The sequence below is a fragment of the Arachis hypogaea genome, chromosome 19 (genome assembly GCF_003086295.3).
Source record: "Arachis hypogaea cultivar Tifrunner chromosome 19, arahy.Tifrunner.gnm2.J5K5, whole genome shotgun sequence".
Classification (NCBI taxonomy): Eukaryota; Viridiplantae; Streptophyta; class Magnoliopsida; order Fabales; family Fabaceae; genus Arachis; species Arachis hypogaea.
The window spans coordinates 159,140,149-159,158,881 of record NC_092054.1 but is presented as its reverse complement, the minus strand read 5'-3'; the positions used below and the strand labels follow the sequence as shown (position 1 = coordinate 159,158,881).

General features: G+C 39.1%; 3 protein-coding genes across 4 annotated transcripts; 2 read left to right on the top strand and 1 right to left on the bottom strand.

The window, feature by feature from the left end:
- The first annotated feature begins 2,855 nt into the window (after positions 1-2,855).
- LOC112777762 (N6-adenosine-methyltransferase non-catalytic subunit MTB) lies at positions 2,856-9,406 on the top strand. Its single transcript, XM_025822152.3, has 6 exons — positions 2,856-6,025; positions 6,453-6,536; positions 6,654-6,758; positions 6,866-6,974; positions 7,627-7,778; positions 8,669-9,406. Exons 1-6 carry the CDS (start codon positions 3,482-3,484, stop codon positions 9,107-9,109), a joined length of 3,435 nt encoding a protein of 1,144 aa, XP_025677937.1. The 5' UTR covers positions 2,856-3,481; the 3' UTR covers positions 9,110-9,406.
- Positions 9,358-10,538, bottom strand: LOC112777763 (sec-independent protein translocase protein TATB, chloroplastic). The gene is made up of 4 exons (XM_025822153.2): positions 10,197-10,538; positions 9,849-10,121; positions 9,703-9,771; positions 9,358-9,626 (listed from the first exon to the last, which is right to left on the bottom strand). Exons 1-4 carry the CDS (start codon positions 10,366-10,368, stop codon positions 9,556-9,558), a joined length of 585 nt encoding a protein of 194 aa, XP_025677938.1. The 5' UTR covers positions 10,369-10,538; the 3' UTR covers positions 9,358-9,555.
- Positions 10,539-12,475: 1,937 nt separating this feature from the next.
- Positions 12,476-16,594, top strand: LOC112777760 (uncharacterized). 2 transcript variants are annotated; one of them, XM_072228761.1, is made up of 3 exons: positions 12,562-12,794; positions 13,820-14,126; positions 14,783-16,594. In XM_072228761.1, exon 3 carries the CDS (start codon positions 14,936-14,938, stop codon positions 16,208-16,210), a length of 1,275 nt encoding a protein of 424 aa, XP_072084862.1. In that variant the 5' UTR covers positions 12,562-12,794; positions 13,820-14,126; positions 14,783-14,935; the 3' UTR covers positions 16,211-16,594. The 2 variants fall into 2 exon arrangements, with proteins under 2 accessions (XP_025677935.1, XP_072084862.1); XM_025822150.3 differs by lacking the exon at positions 13,820-14,126 and having other exon boundaries at positions 12,476-12,794.
- Positions 16,595-18,733: the final 2,139 nt, after the last annotated feature.

Sequence of the window (18,733 nt, the reverse complement as noted above, 5' to 3'; positions counted from 1 at the left end):
AATTGGTTTATTTAAACTGTGTTGTAGTTCACTGCATTAGGACATTTTCTTTTAATTCGTGGAAGAAATATAACTTATGGATTGGTGTACAGGCAGGATGTCTCAATCATTTTGGTATCATGTTTGGCGATCATGTGGAACGCTAACTCCTTCGGTTTTTATTCATACTCTGGCCCAAAATATAAATCAAACCCAAAGCAGAGAAAGCCCAGAAGACAGCTACTGAGTAACTGACCTTCTAAGAGGTCGGACATAATGCTACAAAGTAATAACTTCTCTTGAAGGAGTTATAACTTCCCATAATATCTCTCACCCATTTCTAGAAAAGAGATCATAACAACCCCTAGAAAAAGGGGACGGTTATCTACCATTATTAGTGGAACTACTCCAACGGTGGTTATTAGCTCCTCACCTATAAATACACTGACACCCCTCATGTATATTCAAGTTCCAATACATTTTAAACCTGCTTAACCCCTTGTTGACTTATGCATCGGAGTGTCTTTACAGGTGCCACCCCCCATTCCTCAAAACATACAACTCGAACGGTGGCTCCCAGGCAGTAACAGCTCGGAGACCACCCTCCTTCAACGTTTGGGCCTTTCATTCAAACACAATCATCCGGTTTTAGGTAAGCCCTGGAACAGTTCCTTTTGTGCACATTTCTGATTCTCACTTGAAGTTAGAAGATGTTTGGCACCATGAACATTGGCGGTGAGATATTCTTTGCACAATGATTTCGGAAGAAGTTAAACTTGATTTGATGCTCTTTGATCCTATCAAACAGGTAGGAGATAAAACAAGTTGGTTTTGGACAAACTCAGATACTCTCACCTACTCGACTAGAAGCGGGTATGAATGGCTATTGAAGAAGAAATTTGGCTGGAATGATAATGAAAATTGGCTTTGGCTTTGGCGCTTGAGAATACCGAAAAAGATAAAGTGTCTGCTCTGGCTTTACCTCAACAAAGAAATTTTCACAGCTAGTTACCGGTTTCAAAGAGGTCTTACTACTTCTGATTTTTGTCAGAGAAGTTATCTTGCTCTATAGGATATTAACCATTACTTTAGGACTTGCCAAAAAGCTCGTCAGATTTGGATTAGCTTAAACTTGGGAATGACCGCTATGGACTCTAGTTTGGATTTTGTATCTTGAATTCGTTCTAACCTCAACAAAAATGAGTTCCTCTTTGCAACGGCCTTTTGGTGGATTTGGAGGGATAGGAACAATGACATCTTCCATCAAGATGATCCATGAAATAAGTAGAAAATTGTTCACTTGGTTAAACATGCTGCTCGAGATTTCTCCAATGTCGTTACCACCCAAAAACATATTATTCCTTCCTCTTTGCAATATAACTGGGAACCACCTCTAATGCATGTCTGTAAAGTGAACTGCGATGTAAGCGTTTTCGAAAATGAGCAATTAGCTGGCTTTGGGTGTATTATTAAAGACAGCATGAGAATTTGGATAAAAGGTTGTTCTGCTAGTATACATCTTTCTAGTGTTCTCTGTTGTGAGTTTCATGCTATTTGGAGAGGGCTTGTTATGGATTGGGATTGCAAGTGCAAAGAGGTCATATGTGAAACTGATAATCTTGATGCGTTTCTTCTTGTTTTGCGAGACACAACTAGCATGATTAGGAATGACTCTGATCTGCTTGACAAAATCAAAGAGATGCTCCAACTTAATTGGACAGCTACTTTAGTGTTCATCCAGCGCACAACAAACAGAGCGGCTGATTTAATGGCTAAGACTGCTGCTTTAAACAAGCAGGTGTATCTAGAGTGGTTGCTGCCCCCAAATAATTTAGACATTATTATTAGAGAGGAGTAATACTCTTTCTCTTAGGTCCTTTTTCTTTGTGTTATGTTTAGTTACGAAAAAAAAAAAACATGAATCCCGAATATAGATAAACTGAGGCAACCCGTATTATGGACAACATTAAAAATTAGTAGGCACTTGTGTTTAGTTAGTGGACTCCATTAGAGAGACAATGAGAAATATAATGAGTTTTAAATTTGACTTATTGCATGAAAAAAATTACGTAATTATTTCAAAAAATTAATCATCCCAACCCTAATTTACTAATAGAATTTATTCAAATATCCTCTTCTCTCCCAACTGTTACTCCATTCTTATCAATCATTCTACCTCTCTGGCATTAGAAGTTCCTTCACTGGTAATCGAATAACCATCTACGTAGTTATTAATATAATTATCCGACTACTTAGTGAAATGACTATCTAGCATTTGTTAATTGTATATACTTAAATTGAATCGAACAAAATAACCATCCAATTAAGAATTAAAATAACTATCTACATATCTAGTGAATTGAATATTCAATAATAATGTAAGACGAAAAAATAATTAATTAAGATTCGAAGGCAGCAATCATGGTGATGCAATCATCATATGAACTTTCAAGATCAAGCTGCTGCAGCATTCGTTACAAATCCTTTGGAGTGATACTTGACGATGACGATAAAGCCTTCGTGTTCTCCTTCTCCCACACGAACATCTCAAAGATCATCATCGTTGTTGATGGTCATAAGCTTCATGAAATCCTGAAAGTCTAACAAATGGTCATTGGGGTCGAGGTTGGCGGGACGTAGAATGGTGTAGTCCGATACTCTGGCGGCAGCAATTGATGTTGCTGGCGAAGCTTTTACTGATAATATTTTGGTAACAGTAACATAAACAACTCAAGTTTTTTTTTTTTTTTATCAAGCGGATTGGACAGCTTTAATACTGAGCATTACACTCATGTTTCACACACCTACACAACATACTCACACACACTACCATGAGTACTATAGTTTTTAAACAACAACTAACCTCAGCTGGAATTTGAACCCGATGCACCTCCTAACAAGGCAAACATAATTGCCACTCAACCAAGCCTTGTGGTGCAAACAACTCAAGTTTATTCATGCATAACTCCATAACCCGAACCGACCCGAGCCCAAAACCTTCGTCGCGTTTTACCACTTTCACACAGCTGGGTGCGCCAACTTGGGACCATACGACGACGACACCGTTTCGTCGCTGAGAAGTGAGAAGCTCCCCCCTCAATCCCTCTCTTCCTTTCTCTTATTCTTTCTGCCACAAGCGCCGGTGAGTCGGTGCCACTCTCGCTGATTCTATTTTCCTTCCTTCACCCTTCGCCGGTAACGGTAACCCTTTTTTTTTGTTTTTCTCTTTTTTCCCTCGCCAATTTTCAGCCAACCCCCCTTCCACCACAAACGAAAGGGAAAAAAAAATCTTTTTTTTCTTCTCCACCGAAAAATCATAAACATCCAAAACCCACCGGGCTAGTAATTTGGGGCGAATCAACCACGAGCTTGGTTTCTCTCTTTTTGATTTCTGGATGCGCAATCACCGCGAGCTAGGTTTTCACATCTGAATTGTTTCAGAGCAAAATTTCAGTTTTGATTAGGTTTAGTTTTTCGCTTTCCCCGTTTTTTGGGGGCGTAAATGGATTCACCCGAGGCGAAGAGCGAGAGAGTGGTAGGAGAAGAAGACGACTGGGAAATTAGCGATAGGAAAAAGCATAGGTCCAGTAGGTCTAGGAGGTACGGAAACGGTAATGGTGACGATGTTGAAGAGGCTGCGGCAGCTTCCGACGGAAGTGGCAGGAGGAGGAGTAGTTACAGCGACAGGGTGGAGACGAGGAAGAGGTCCAGTGGCTCCAGCAGGGCCGATAGTGATGAGAATCACGATTATGATTCGGCGACGCGGAAGGAGGCACGGTCTTCGAAGCAGTTAAAGAAGAGGCAGGAGGAGAGCACTTTGGAGAAGCTCAGCAGCTGGTATGAGGATGGAGAATTGGATGGTGGCGGCGGAGGAGGGGATGGTAAGGCTGGAAGGAAGGGTTCTTCCTCCAAGCATTCAGAGCATGATGGTTCTTTGAGCAGGAGTAGTAGGGGTAGAGAGGATAGGTCTCGTGGTGGCGAGGAGAATGATAAGGTTGATAAGGATTACAGGTATTCAGAGAAGGGTGATGGTGGCAGGGAGAAGGGGCAAGGGTCTTCGGAGCAGGCGAAGAGTTCTAGGAGAAAATGGGATGAAGTGGATCCTGGTCGGAGAGCAGAGGATGGCTATTCTGAAAAAGTTGATTCCAGAAGTGGTAAGGGTTCTGAGAGTAAGCGCGAGAGTTCTAGGGAGAGGAGTGGATCTGGTAGGAATGAGCATGGAGAGAGTAAAGGTAGGGGAGCGGATTCTGGTGGCGAGAAAGTTGTGAAATCTAATAGCAAAGAGGATAGAAGAGCTGCTTCTGAAAGAGGTAAGAGTAAAGGGAGGTCGGGTTCTGTAGATGTTTGTCATGAGGACAAGGATAGAATTGAGAAGCCTAGGCGCCAGAGATCGCCCACTGGTTATGATGCAGCGGAAAGCTGGGATAGGCCTTCAAATGCAGATGAGGATGGAAATGTGAGGGTTAGGGATAGGGATAAAAGTAGTAGAGAAACAGGGAGCTCGAACAGATTGAAGACACCTGAGAGGAGCGGTAAACGCCATCAAGATTTGGAGAACTCAGAGATGGATTGCGAAAGAAGTGGTAGCTTTAAAAGAAAGGAACTTGAAAGTGATGGCTATAAGGATGACAGATCCAAAGGAAAAGATGATTCGTGGGGTGATAGGAAGAAGGATAGGGAAAGTTCTAAAGAAAGTTGGAAGAGGAGGCCTCCAAATGATGATAGTGGTATCGATCAGAACAGAGAATGGGATTTGCCTAGACATGGTTATGACAGGCATGACAGTGAAAGGCCTCATGGCAGATCTGGTGGTAGAAAGGATATAAACAGGGGGGAAGCTGTCAAAACATCATCGAAGTATGGAATCTCGAATGACAATTATGATGTGATAGAGATCCAAACCAAGTCCTTTGACCATGTGAAAGGGAGAGCTGAAGCTAATCCACCATACAATTCCAAATCAGGTGCTAATGATGAAGACTGGGCATATCAACAGGAAGAAAGAGGTAGAAAGAGTGATTTACCTGGTGAAGATCCAAAAGAGAGGTATGCTGATGATGACTATGATTCTCATGGGGGAAGAGGAAGAGGTCAGAAAGGCAGTGTATCTGGTCGCAGTAGTGGTGGACCAAGTTCTAGTAGTGGTGGTTCTCAGCTTCCATATGGAAGCATAGAGTCTGGGTCCTTCAACAGAGCTGTTCCGCAAGGAATGAAAGGGAACAGGGGTGGCAGAGGAGGAAGGATTAGGCCTACTGGGAGAGACAACCAGCAGGTCGGAATGCCATTGCCAATGATGGGATCACCCTATGGACCTCTTGGCTTGCCTCCACCTGGGCCAATGCAGCCTCTTCCCCATGGTATATCACCTGCTCCCGGTCCTCCAATTTCACCGTTCATGTCACCATTTAATCCAGCTGTTTGGCCTGGAGCTCGAGGTGTTGATATGAATATAATGGGTGTTCCACCTTCAGTGTCTCCTGTTCCCCCAGGACCATCGGCCCCAAGATTTCCTGCTGCTAACATGGGGAATCCACCAAATCCTGCAATGTTTTATAATCAATCGGGCACTGGAAGGGGAATGCCACCGAACATTGCTAGTCCTGGTTTTAATCCTACAGGACCAATGGGTAGAGGAACACCACCTGATAAAACTCCAGGGGGATGGGTTCCTTCTAAAGGCAGTGGGCCTCTTGGTAAAGCTCCTTCCAGAGGTGAGCAGAATGACTATTCTCAAAACTTTGTTGATACTGGTAAGCGCCCACAGAATTTTATTAGGGAGCTTGAGCTCACAAATGTCGTTGAGGACTACCCAAAACTTAGGGAGCTTATACAGAAAAAGGATGAGATTGTGGAAAAATCTGCCTCTGCTCCAATGTATTACAAGTGTGACCTGAAGGACTTTGAACTGTCTCCAGATTTCTTTGGAACAAAGTTCGACGTCATCCTTGTAGATCCCCCATGGGAGGAGTATGTGCACCGTGCCCCTGGTGTTGCTGACCATACTGAATACTGGACATTTGAAGAAATAATGAATCTCAAGATTGAGGTAAACTAAGATCTGTTTGCACTTCATATTCTTTTTTATGAATATTTCAAAGCATTTTCATTCTGCTTGGATTTCTGTGCTGATAACTTGGTGAATGACCTGGTTCACATAATCATTTTTGTACCCTTTACTGCAACTGAAGGATAAGAGTGCATGTGGAGAAGATTTTGTTAACCTTTACTACTATTTTTTTCTTCTTTTTTTTTATTTGTTTAAAAAAATAATTAAAAAAAAAGTGGTTTTGATCATACTTGTGATTTATCAAAGTTGCTTTAGAAGTTAGTTTTTTTCATGAACTTTTTACCCTTTTTTTCAGAAAAGAAAATAATTATGTTGTTATTAGTATATAATGCTACTATCATTTTATAAATGCATAGTGCTGTTATCTTTTGAATTTGACATCTCATTTGTTTTCTCCTTTCTTAAGGCCATAGCAGATACACCTTCTTTCATCTTCCTTTGGGTGGGCGACGGTGTAGGCCTTGAACAAGGCCGTCAATGTCTCAAGAAGGTAAAGAATCTGGAAGTTGGAATGGCCTACAAGATTTTGTTTTCTTATCATGTCCTATTTATGACTAGTATTTCTCTTTAACTGTTTCTTTATGGGGTTTGGGCTGGGTTTCAACAGTGGGGATTTCGTAGGTGTGAAGATATATGTTGGGTAAAGACAAATAAAAACAATGCAACCCCAGGACTGCGACATGATTCACATACTTTATTTCAGCATTCAAAGGTCAATTGAAATTTGTCTCATTAGCTTCACTTCTGAGCTACATTAGTACTAATACTAAGTAAATACAATGGTATTTCTTAAACCTTTATTACTTTGTTATGGTGAAGGAACATTGCTTGATGGGCATAAAAGGAACTGTTCGCCGAAGTACGGATGGGCATATAATTCATGCTAACATTGACACGGATGTAATTATTGCTGAAGAACCTCCCTATGGTTGGTATTTTCAGTTGCACTAATAAAATTCTTAGTTGTCTTATCCTTGAATATACTTTACCATGTTATCTTTATCTCACTTTGTTTTAGTAAACATTTGATCCAAAGATGAAATAGGCATAAGCTGCAATAACAGCAAGAATTGAAACAAGATGTAACTGACTTACCATTTCACATATCGAATAGGATCCCTAATATATGAGCGTGGGAATTCAAATGAGGATATTTTGATCCTACTGCCTTTATTTAATGAATTATTTCTTCAGTTTGCAGTCTATTACGCTGAGAAAACCTGTCTTATGAGAATTGTAGCCCTGTATTATACTCATAGGATGTGAGGTTATATTAAGTGGACGAGATCTTTAGGTTGTTTGTTTCGCCCCCTTCCCCCCACTCTTTTTTTTTTAATTGCTTGATGCTTCAAACAGACTGGTGGATCCATGTTGTCTTGATATGGAGTCAAGCAACTTGCCTGTACTTTGAAATGTAGCTCTTCAACTAAAAAATTGCATACTTTATCTGGAAAACTGAAGTATGAAAACAGTTTCACCATGACATCCATGATTCCTTATATCTGCCTTAATTGTTCTTGTGTTTTTGTGTGGTTTATTAAGATGGTATTCTCTTTAAATACTTGCTGATATATTTGTAGGATCTACACAAAAGCCTGAAGATATGTATAGGATTATTGAACACTTTGCCCTTGGAAGGAGGAGGCTAGAACTATTTGGTGAAGACCATAATATCCGATCTGGTTGGCTGACTGTTGGTAAAGAACTTTCTTCTTCAAATTTCAATAAAGAGGTAATATAAGAAGCTACTTTACTTTCATGACATTTAAGTTGATTCTTCCTATCTCCCTTTTCAGAGTATTGCATTATTCCTTTGTGTAGAGGTTTAGACAATTTTGTACCATCAATTTGTTGTTGGAGAATATTGACTTTTTCTTCTGATAAGAGCCATCTCTTTAATTGTTATAGGCTGAATTCTGGAAATAAATGTTTGCCATTAATCCTCTATTTATATTCGAGTTATTTTGGGTTGAGGCTCTAAACCACATGAATTGTTGTTCAGTGGGTGGATCAATATATGTGTAATAGTCCTGTTACAAGAGGCTAATATCAAATAGCTCATCCCTATAGCAGCCGTATTTTCTATATGATACTTGAAAGTTGTATAGAATTTATGGGAATAAGTTTGTTGGTGCACCAAGTGAAGAGAGGCTGAGGGAATTTGATGTGAGATACTGGCTTTTAGGGACCTGAGATTTCTAGTTAAATCAATAAGCTGGAAAATTTTCTTTCATTTCCTCATTATTTCACTAGCATAAGTAGAGCTCCGCAATTATGACATACAAGCAAGGGTATCTTAAATTAAATTAACCAGAGTTTGGCTGCCATCCGACTGAGTTAATTGTTTATTAGATGCTAATTTATAGGTTTGGTTTTATGTTTGACATCATTCTTGCCGCTTTTCCAATGAAAGAAACTCGAGTTTCTTTCAGTGAGGAGTTTCTGAAGCCCGTTGACCTTATTCTTTTGTTCAAATCACAATAGGACTTATTTTCTTAATTTTCTCCTGTGTCTCCGTTTTTTTTTTGGTACGCACTCTAATTATGTTCATTGTCTTCATTATTTGATGCTGATTTTCTGGTTGACTGGTTAAACCCCACTAATTGAATTCGGATTATTCAGGCATATGTCAAGAACTTTGCCGACAAAGATGGAAAAGTTTGGCTGGGGGGTGGAGGAAGAAATCCACCTCCGGAGGCACCTCATTTGGTGGTGACTACTCCTGATATAGAGGCTCTTAGGCCCAAGTCACCAATGAAGAATCAGCAACAAATGCAGCAGCAATCTGGACCAATTTCATTGACGACCCCAAGTGTGTCAAACAGAAGGGCTGCTGGCAATTCCCCGCAGAATCCGACCGTGCTGGGCACAAGCCAAGATGCGTCCAGCTCCAACCCTTCTACTCCAGCCCCTTGGGGTTCACCTCTGGAGGGCTTTAAGGGGCGCGAAGGCTCTGTAATGCCTCCAGATGATAAAGCATGTGATATCATGTATGGGTTTCACGCACCAGCAACAGCAGGCTATCTAGATTTTGAACCATACAGACAAATGAATATGTTGTAGCATACCATAAGTTGCATGTTGATGTCTCCTGCAAATTTTTTTGTCCCCGCCAATTTAATGGGAAAATTTTTCGCATTTATTGTCGTTTAATTCTTTTGGTTAGCTTTTTTCTATTGCGATGTTAAAAAGGAAAAGTCAAGTTGGATTACTGTAGAAGTAGTAACATTTTTTGTATCATTTAAGAGAATTGTAATTTGAATTCATGTGCCTCCTATAGCAAAGGTAGATCAACAGCATGACCGATGAACTTCTCAGTTCAAACCCCAAAGGATTTATAATTTAAATTCATTTTAAACACCAGCGTTGTGTTTTGCTTGTATGGCGTAAGAATACATTGGCAAGTAAAGTCATTAACTAGAACAGATTCCGATAAAACAAGAGAACATGGTTTTACACAATTCTAACGAGGTAACAAAATTGCTCGACCTTGACATTTGTTCCCATGACTATTGACTTGAAGAATCGAGAGGCGAGTTGTCAGTTTCTGGCTTCTGAGACTGTGGCTCCGTAGCAGTTGCTGTTTGATAAAGAATGATGGTAAAGGAGGCAGCTGGCGATTATAAAGGATGAAAAAGTGAGCAAAAAGGACTAACCAGGAGGAGGCAGGATGGCTTCTTTAGACTCCTCAGAGCTGTAGGCTTTGCTTGGATCTCTTGTGCCATCTGCATTATCAGAATCGCATCATTTGCAAGTGAATTGAATAGAATGAAAAAGAAAAGAAAAGAAAAGAAAGACTAACTAGGGTCAAGAGTAGAATTGTAGGTGGTCTGTTTTGGTGGAGTTGAAATGTCGTCAAGACCGATCTCCCGTTCCAGTGTGGTCTTAAACTCCCTGGAAACATCCTGAAGTTCTCTAATTGTGGGTTGGAATGCACGAAGCGTTTTGCCCAGATTTCGAGCAACCTCCGCAAGACCTTTTGGACCGAAAACCAATAGAGCAACCACCCCAATAACCAGCGCTTCAGGAGCTCCAACTCCAAACAGAGACGCGTACACCACCTTGCCTTTTTTACCTGAAAATCAAATCAACCAACATCACGCTCTCTCTCAAAAGCAAAGGAAGGACCCTATTCTATTCTTCTATTCACCTCTCATAACAAGGGGCTTCGCCGTAGCTGACATGCCCACATGCTTCAAACCACACCATCGTGACAAATCCACCAAATTCGACTTCGCACACACTGCGACTGCGCCACTACCTGTGCCCTTCAATTTCCAGCACAACACGCTTGAAGTGGAAAGTGGAGAAGCCATTGCCATCTGCCCCAACAACCAACGATGTCTTTCTTTACCACAATCCTATCTCCAATCCACTGCTCAAACTCAAATTAACTGTCTTCCCTATGTTCTTATTACCCAATTAGCCTTCTTAATTGCCAGGTGCTTATCATAAATATTACTTTACTTTCTTTCTTTTTTGTCTACACTCTACAGTATCCTTCAGCCCCCAACATGTTACACTTAAAAAAGCCCATCACGAAGCACTACTTTGTAAAGCTATGGGCTTTACCTTTCATTTATTTTCTTTTTTTTTGTTGGGAATTCTTTTTTTTTTGTTGGCAAAGGGAAAAGCCTCCCAACAAAAAAGGCTCAGAACAAATCCAAAAAAAAAAAACTACCGCTTTCTGTAGGAAATTTTTATTGGTGGAAAATAATCAAAATATGATGTGAGATGTGATTTGTTAATAGAGTAATTAAAATTTATTAAATATTAAAGTATTATTCAACTAAATAATTTTTTATAGACGAATTTAGATATTACTCTATACGTGGGGGAAAATTGGAGAGTTTCTTATGCAAAATACAAACGGTTTATGTTTGATAAAGAAATGAAGTATGGTGATGATAATGCCTTTATTTAGAAACGTCTTCTATTGCATTTTCGATGGATCCTGGTCAGGTCTTTGTTCAGGTTTCGCTTCTAATTAACGTGTATCATTAATTCATTATCGTGCCTAAGATCATGAATGCTGCCACTTAGGTGGATTGAACTTATTTTGAATAGACATAAATAATGAACTGGTAACAGTTATTCAATAGTATTAACTATATGATTTAATAATATATGTTAAGTGTTACTGTCATTTTATTAAATGTATATATTTTATGAGTGTGTACGCGTTTTGTGTGAATTCAACCATCATAGATCTAATGGCACCACATGATCTTAAAAAATAGACAACGAGAACATCTTCATATAGTTTATTTTTCTTTTTGTAGGACTACGACTTCTTCATATTCATATAGATTTATTTAAAGATATTTTAATTAGGGCCATGGGCCAGAGTGCTCGAATTCAATAAAGGTCCTAGATAATGTTGTTAATAAAGAGACATGCGAAAAAAGATATAGGTAATAGGAAAAAGATACATCAATATAGAAAAGTATCTAGGAGAAATAATTTTCACTGTAAATTAATTTTGTTTATCGATAGGGACAATAATTATAGATATAAACAACTAAACAAGTATGAGTAGTACATTTTGTTTACCTCTAGAGGACATGGAAGAGAGGGAAGATAAAGAAGAATCTTGATCCTAAAAACAAACGATTTTATTTGGTACTATTTAAAATTGTGTAAATGAACCACACCACCTACTTGTTAAATTGGGGCATGTGCTTTGCTTCCTTGGCTTTTGACTTGTAGGACCATATGCTGAGGGCTATCACGCCATCTTGTCAATTGTTTGATTTAGTTTTCCTCCACCTAATGGTAATGGACCCGCCAATCAATAATGATTTTTTTTCAGTCCGTCAAAGTCAATTATTTTTTATTAGGGTGTTACTTCCTTTAACTAGCTACTATAAAGTGAAAAAATCCCATTAAGTACTTATTAGAGCACACTCTATATATTATGAATTATGAGGGGTCTCAATTTTTGATTTCAAGTGTGTGAATGCCTCTTTTCTTGTGAATTGTGATATATAATTACATGAATATTTTAGTGAATAAAATCTTCAATATATAGTTGATACCTTTGTTCGGTGTTAGTTTGGCTACTAGAGTATTATATTGCAAAATCTAACAATCCAATGAACTTTAGGTTAATGTTAGTGAAAGTTTGTGTTGGTAAATGTGAAGGGAAAAGGAAAAGATGAATATTATGAGTGAGGGGAAAAAGGTATGAATTAAAGAGACGGAGAATGAATGAGTAAAAAGTGAGAGTGTGGCACCCGTGCAAGTTTAAAATAAGATAGAGTTGCGTTGAGGTGTGTGTGTCACAATCTCACAGGTCACAGGCACACGAGGGTTAGTTAAGCACGATACCCCATTCCAATTGGATCTCCGCACCACACGTGCACCCACTTCACGAGAATCTCATTCTAATTCTAATATAAGTAATAATAACCACTTTACTTTACTACTAGTTAGTAGTTACTCATTGAATATTAATGTACCAAAATGGGAAAATACAATAATTATAAGTAAAGAAGAGTGGCACTCAAAATTTTACCATGAATGGTGTTGGTGAAAGTGAATAGTGATGCAATAAGTAAATAAGCCCCAAACACAACACACGAAGCATTCAATTCAATTCGATGCCATCACGCCGGAAATTCTGCATCCATCCGCTCATCGCGTAATCCTCATGGCTGACGTCACCAATACCACCCGGGACACCGTCATTGCCGCCGCTTCCGTCATCTTCTCCGCCGAATCCAGACCACAACCTCCCTCTCTTCCGGTCCATTTCTCACTCTCTGTAATCTGTATACATGCATGCTTTTTCTTTCTTTTTAGGAGCTCTACTCTTTATTGACCTTATGGTCTTACGCCGCTGAAATCTTTTTAATCACTTTTTTCTAGCTCACTTTTTCTATTTTCTCTCTTTAGTTAATTCCATTTCACACTGTTCCTTGTCATGTATATCTTAAAAAGTTGGAAAAGTCAGGGACTTGGTGTTTGGATCTTGCTGGTTTTGAAAGCAGATCTTTTTTTTTTTTTTTCAATTGAATTCTGGTTTTCCTAATTTGCAAGTGATGGAATGATCATGTTCTTAGATTGACCATACGAGCTTAATTTTCGTGAACAGTTTTTCCCCTAACCCCTGTGCATTGTGATTGATTTACCTCTGTATTGGAGATTCGATTCCATTGATGAATATTGCATACTTGTAAGCCTGCTTGATATTCTGTGTTAGCCTACTGGGTTTGCTGAACTGCTGTTATTCAAGCCATGCTTTTCTTTGAGTAGTAGATATATTAAGGGAAGGATAAATGTATATATATCCGCGGAGAACAAAACTTGACATTGCAACTTGTTTCGGTGCTTCTGCAAACTCTCTTGCCCTTGCCTCCCGTAATATTTTTGAATTTGATTCAGGGTTCTGTGTCTATAGTTCTTAGGCAGATTTGAATACCACGGTGTAGTGTGGTCCCTGGATCTGACTCACTCAGTGTTCTCTGCTTCCGATCAAACACACTGCATGTTTTTAATCCATGCTTAAGACCTTTTTATACACATCGAGTAAATGTAGTTAAGCTTATGGCTACACTTTCTTGGTAGGTCGCTGACTCTTAGCTTAGAAAAGCATACCACGTTGTAGTTGTAGGGGTAGATAGCTGATTTGGTTTAATGTTTGCAATTTGGAGCCAAGGACATCCTAGTGCTGATCATACTGGGTTTAAAATTTAGTTTGCAATGTTCAGCGTTGCAGATCAGGATGGATTTTAATTTAGATTTTGTAATTAATGTAATTGTCTGATACAGCGGATGCACTTTGTATTGAAGGCGTCAATCATTACCTTTTACTGATGATTGCTGACGTTTGTTCCTCCCATATGCTGTCAAAAAGTCAGTATACAGATGTGGGTTTGGCTGTTTGGGATGCTTATTGATCCTTGGTTACTGATTCAAAGTGCTACAATATACTATTCAGTACCTTTGATGTTGTAAATGGGAATCATTCTGCTGCTTCCCCTACAACGGGTATGGTGATAACATAAGCCTGAACAAGAGGCACCATGTAGTTACAGTAGTAAATTGTTGAAGGCAACAAGTTATAGATTCCTGAAGTGTACGTACTTGATGCTCATAACTCTGTTAATTAGGCATAAGCATAATAACAGTTCTAAGAGGTGCCAATCTGATCAATCCAAACCAATTTCATGAATTATGAAACAAAGTAATCTGATCCCCTTTTACAAAATAAAGACTTTAGTTTTATGGGATGCTTTACCAAATTTGAATAACCTGGCCTCTTATCTGTGGTGACTACTTTCCTTCTCTGTGTCCTAGCTCCAAAACTTCTCCCCCCCTGAAAGCTGAATCCCTGTCGACAGTGGTTCTTCTCTGTTTAGTGTTCCTATTTATGTTGCTTATCTTAAGCAATGTCTCTTCATTTCTGCTGAAATACTCTTGTCCAAAATTTTCACTAGTTTTAATTGTGTTGGAAGTATCCATTTTCTTCAATCTCAGCTTCATGCTTTCAATTGATTGGAAGAATTTTGCTTAAGACTATCTATTAAATAAAAGGTATTTATTGTCTGGATCATTTAACATGGAATGAAAATAAATTAGAAAAAAAAAAAAACTAAAATTTGGGGACAAAAATCAACAGAGACTAAAGCAGTAAAATTTGCATTGTTTAAAAATAGCAGATTATAAGTAGTGTGTACAGATGATGTTATGATTCCAACTTCCTACTTAGGTCTGTTTCTTTATTGACTGCAGAAAAAACACTGGGGAAGCTGTTGGAGCTCATATTGGTGTTTTGGATCTCATAAAACCAGCAAGAGAATTGGCCATGCTGTCAATGTTCCTGAACCTGTTGCACCATCAGGACAAGCTGCTCCTACTGCACCAAATTCTTCAACTGCCGTAGTAATGCCATTTGCTGTGCCTCCCTCTTCTCCTGCATCTGTTTTCCAATCCAATCCTTCATCTGCTATTCAGTCACCAGCTGGGCCGCTCTCACTCTCCTCTCTATCTGCAAATGCATTTTCTTCTGGTGGACCTGCATCTATCTTTACCATTGGTCCTTATGCCTATGAGACCCAGTTAGTCTCACCACCTGTGTTTTCTAACTTCACAACTGAACCATCTACTGCTTCTTTTACTCCGCCTCCTGAATCTGTGCATCAGACAACACCATCATCCCCTGAGGTTCCATTTGCTCAATTGGTGGCATCTTCTCTAGACCTGGCTCATAAAAACAGTGGTAGAAATCACAAGTTTGCATTGTTCAACTATGATTATCATTCTTATCAGCAATATCCTGGAAGCCCAGGTGGCCAACTCATCTCACCTGGATCAGTGATTTCAACTTCTGGCAGCTCTACCCCTTTCCCTGATAGACACCCAATTCTCGAGTTCCATAAAGAGGAATCATCAAAGTTCTTGAGTTCTGAACACTTCACAGGTCGTAAATGGAGTTCGAGACTTGGATCTGGATCCTTGACACCAGATGGTGCCGGGCAGAGTTCAAGACTAGGTTCAGGATCCGCGACACCAGATGTTGCAGGGCATGGTTCAAGACTAGGTTCGGGATCTTTGACACCAAATGTTACAGGACATGGTTCAAGACTAGATTCACAGCTTGGCTCTGGGTGTTTGACACCTGATGGGACGGGTTCAAATTCAAGGTTGAGTTCTGGCTCTCTGACACCTGTTCAGCTAGCTTCACAGCAGATTTCTGAGGCATCATCCCTTGCTAACTCAGGGAATGGGTGCCAAACTAATCCAGCAATTGTTGATCATAGAGTTTCATTTGAATTTACTGGGGAAGATGTTGCACGTTGTCTTGCAAATAAAGCAGGATCATTGCTGCGAAACACATCACAGTCTTCGCAAGGTATAGTGGGTGAGCACCCTGTTGACAAAGAAAGGATGCAAATAGACTCCAATACTTGTGCTTTATGTTCAGGGAAACCTTCAGATGATCAGACAGTCAATGCTCCGGGAGAAGGAGAGGAGCGTCGCTGTGAAAAGCATAACTCCTCTAATTCTTCCAAAGAGTTCAATTTTGACAGCAGAAAAGGGGTTACTGATGTTGTTGCCAGTGGCTCTGATTGGTGGACTAACAAGAAGGTTGCTGGAAAGGAAGGTAGATCAAGCAACAGTTGGGCTTTCTTTCCAATGCTGCAGCCAGAAAACAACTGAAGAAGCTGTTTTGGAAGCAGTTCTCGTGCATTTGAGGAAATAGTGCTAAATGAATGGTTATTATATTTCTCTACGGAGTTAGAACCAAAAGTAGAATACTAGGGGAGAATGAATAGTTGGTAGGGGGACCAGTAGAATGGATTCTAAATTTGGATAGACCTTTTACTTTCTTTGCAAGTATACAGAAATAGCAAGGTACAGGTATTCGTATTATGGATTCAAAGATTTATTGTATCATCACATGTGCAATAATGAGCAAACTCTTTTTTTGTATATTTTCTTTTTTCTTTCTTCTTTTGCTGGCACTTGTTTCTGGGAAACCTGTATTTTGGGTTCTTACGTTGTTATGAATAAAAATAATTGGTATTTTACGTGGTTCTTCCATACAGACTCCGATTACACCCAATATTTGTACCCTTTATCATTGCTTTGAAATGGGAAAGACTAGATTTCAGCTAACATAATCTCTGCCTCTTTAGGAATATGCTGCTGAAACTGAGAGGCTGCAAAGGTGTTCTGCCTCATCGTCTGCTTGTTGCTTCAATTCAAAATCTCTTTTCAATCCATAGAAGGAAACTGAATTAAAAAAGAAAAAAAAAAGGAGATTTTGATCAGATGACAGGAGAGAGGGACCCTTGTAGTTTGCTATTGCCATGCACTATGGTGGGGGTGTTTCTTCTTGTCTTGTCTCTCAAGTCCCCCCAAAAAGGTTCCCCTACTTCATAAAATGTTTCCCTTTAATGAGAGGTTGGGTTGATGGGTTCCCCTTTCATTCAGTTACCACTTACCACCGAAAGTGATTAAACTTTTATGGTGATCTCATCTTCAGTGCCTGACAAAAGCCTTTTATAATAGTACTCAAGCAACAAGCACTAACAAACCCCATGCCACTTGAGATATTTCATGTACACTAACTAATAGTTATCAGTAGCTAAGATAAAGGGGGTTAAATCTTGGTTTCTTTTTCTGGTGAGCATTACTGTTTCTTTCTCGAACGTACTTAGGAGATATTTTTATTTTTGTCTCGTGAACAACTGAGAGACATTATTATTTTTGTCTCCTAAGTAACAGAAACAGAAAAGTAGAAGGGAAGAAGATAGAACATTCAGATGTATCCTGGTTCAGTTACAAGGTGCAATGTAATCTACATCCAGTCTCCATCACAACAGTGACGGAATTTCAATATCTCTTTAAGACCAAGCTCTGATACCAATTGATGGTTATCAATGGCTAAGAAAAGGGGGGTTGAATCTTAGCTTCTTTTTTCTACTGAGTATTACTTTTTCTTTCTCGAATGTACTTAGGAGATATTTTTACTTTTGTCTCGTGAACAACTGAGAGACATTTTTATTTTTGTCTCCTGAGTAACAGAAATAGAAGGGAAGAAGGTAGAACATCAGATGTATCCTGGTTCAGCTATAAGGTGCAATGTAACTTACATCCAGTCTCCATCACAACAGTGACGGAATTTCAATATTTTTAACAGATTACAAACACCAATTCCTTTCTTAAGATCTATCCAATCCTATTTGGGACAAATCCAGATTCTAAACCCAATCTGAATTTGACTAGTACTCAAACATAGCTTTTAACCGCAAAATACTAACTCAATTTGCAAGAAAACAAGTCCAGATTCTATCCCAACCTGAACTTGACTAGGACTCACCCTAACTTTCAACAGTAAAGTGCTAACCCAACTTGTAAAGAAATCATCTCAGGATCATAACAACAAAACAGAAATACATACAAATAATTTATGAGATAACTATGATTTTTTCTCCAAGTTTTAACTTTCTGCCTTTTTTCACTCAATGGCTTTTTCTTACAAAACCTCACATTTTTGTCTTTTACTAATGAAACACAGACAAACTAGACTGAGAAAAATAAATATTCAATGATAGCCATGAAAGAGAAGAATAAACAGCTCCAAGAGCTATGGAAACCCAAACGTATTCTCTCACTCATTGCTCAATCCTTGGCTATTCACCCCTATTATAGAGGAGTGAAGCTTCCAGGGTTTGAAACCTTCTACAGCACATATTGATTCTCTTCTCCTAATACACAGATGTAGCAGCAGCGTTCATAGAGGAAAGAGAGAGTAGAAGCAGTGACATGCAACCATACCTTCAATCTTCTCTTTCAACCTTTTTCTTCAAGAATCTTAAATCTGAGCCGTGCATTCTTGTTTTGGCTCCAAGTTTATTTCTTGATCGTAGATTTCAAGCAGAGCACATTGACTTCACCTTCTTCATATTATCCAGAATGGTGCTTGTGACCTAGTTGATTTCTTCAATAATCCTTGGTGAAGTATAAATGGAAAAATCTCCTTTTGACGTGCTATGATCGAATGGGAGTTATTTTGGCAAAAATCCTTTTGCCTTTCTTCATAACCTACTCTCTGTGCATTCCATTTTCTTTCTTTCTTGGAAGATGAAGTGACGTGACCAAAGCAAGAGAGAAGCTTTCTTCATAACCTACTTTTCCGCTTGGGCTTGGTTTCTTTTATTTTGCCCTTTTTGTTTT

Coding starts and splice junctions, on each gene's coding strand:
- LOC112777762 (XM_025822152.3), top strand. CDS start 3,482: ATGGATTCACCCGAGGCGAAGAGCGAGAGAGTGGTAGGAGAAGAAGAC. Junction 6,026..6,452: donor TAATGAATCTCAAGATTGAG/GTAAACTAAGAT, acceptor TCCTTTCTTAAG/GCCATAGCAGATACACCTTC. Junction 7,779..8,668: donor CTTCAAATTTCAATAAAGAG/GTAATATAAGAA, acceptor CGGATTATTCAG/GCATATGTCAAGAACTTTGC.
- LOC112777763 (XM_025822153.2), bottom strand. CDS start 10,368: ATGGCAATGGCTTCTCCACTTTCCACTTCAAGCGTGTTGTGCTGGAAA. Junction 10,122..10,196: donor GAAGCCCCTTGTTATGAGAG/GTGAATAGAAGA, acceptor TTTGATTTTCAG/GTAAAAAAGGCAAGGTGGTG. Junction 9,627..9,702: donor AGCCATCCTGCCTCCTCCTG/GTTAGTCCTTTT, acceptor TTTATCAAACAG/CAACTGCTACGGAGCCACAG.
- LOC112777760 (XM_025822150.3), top strand. CDS start 12,699: ATGGCTGACGTCACCAATACCACCCGGGACACCGTCATTGCCGCCGCT. Junction 12,795..14,782: donor CACAACCTCCCTCTCTTCCG/GTCCATTTCTCA, acceptor TATTGACTGCAG/AAAAAACACTGGGGAAGCTG.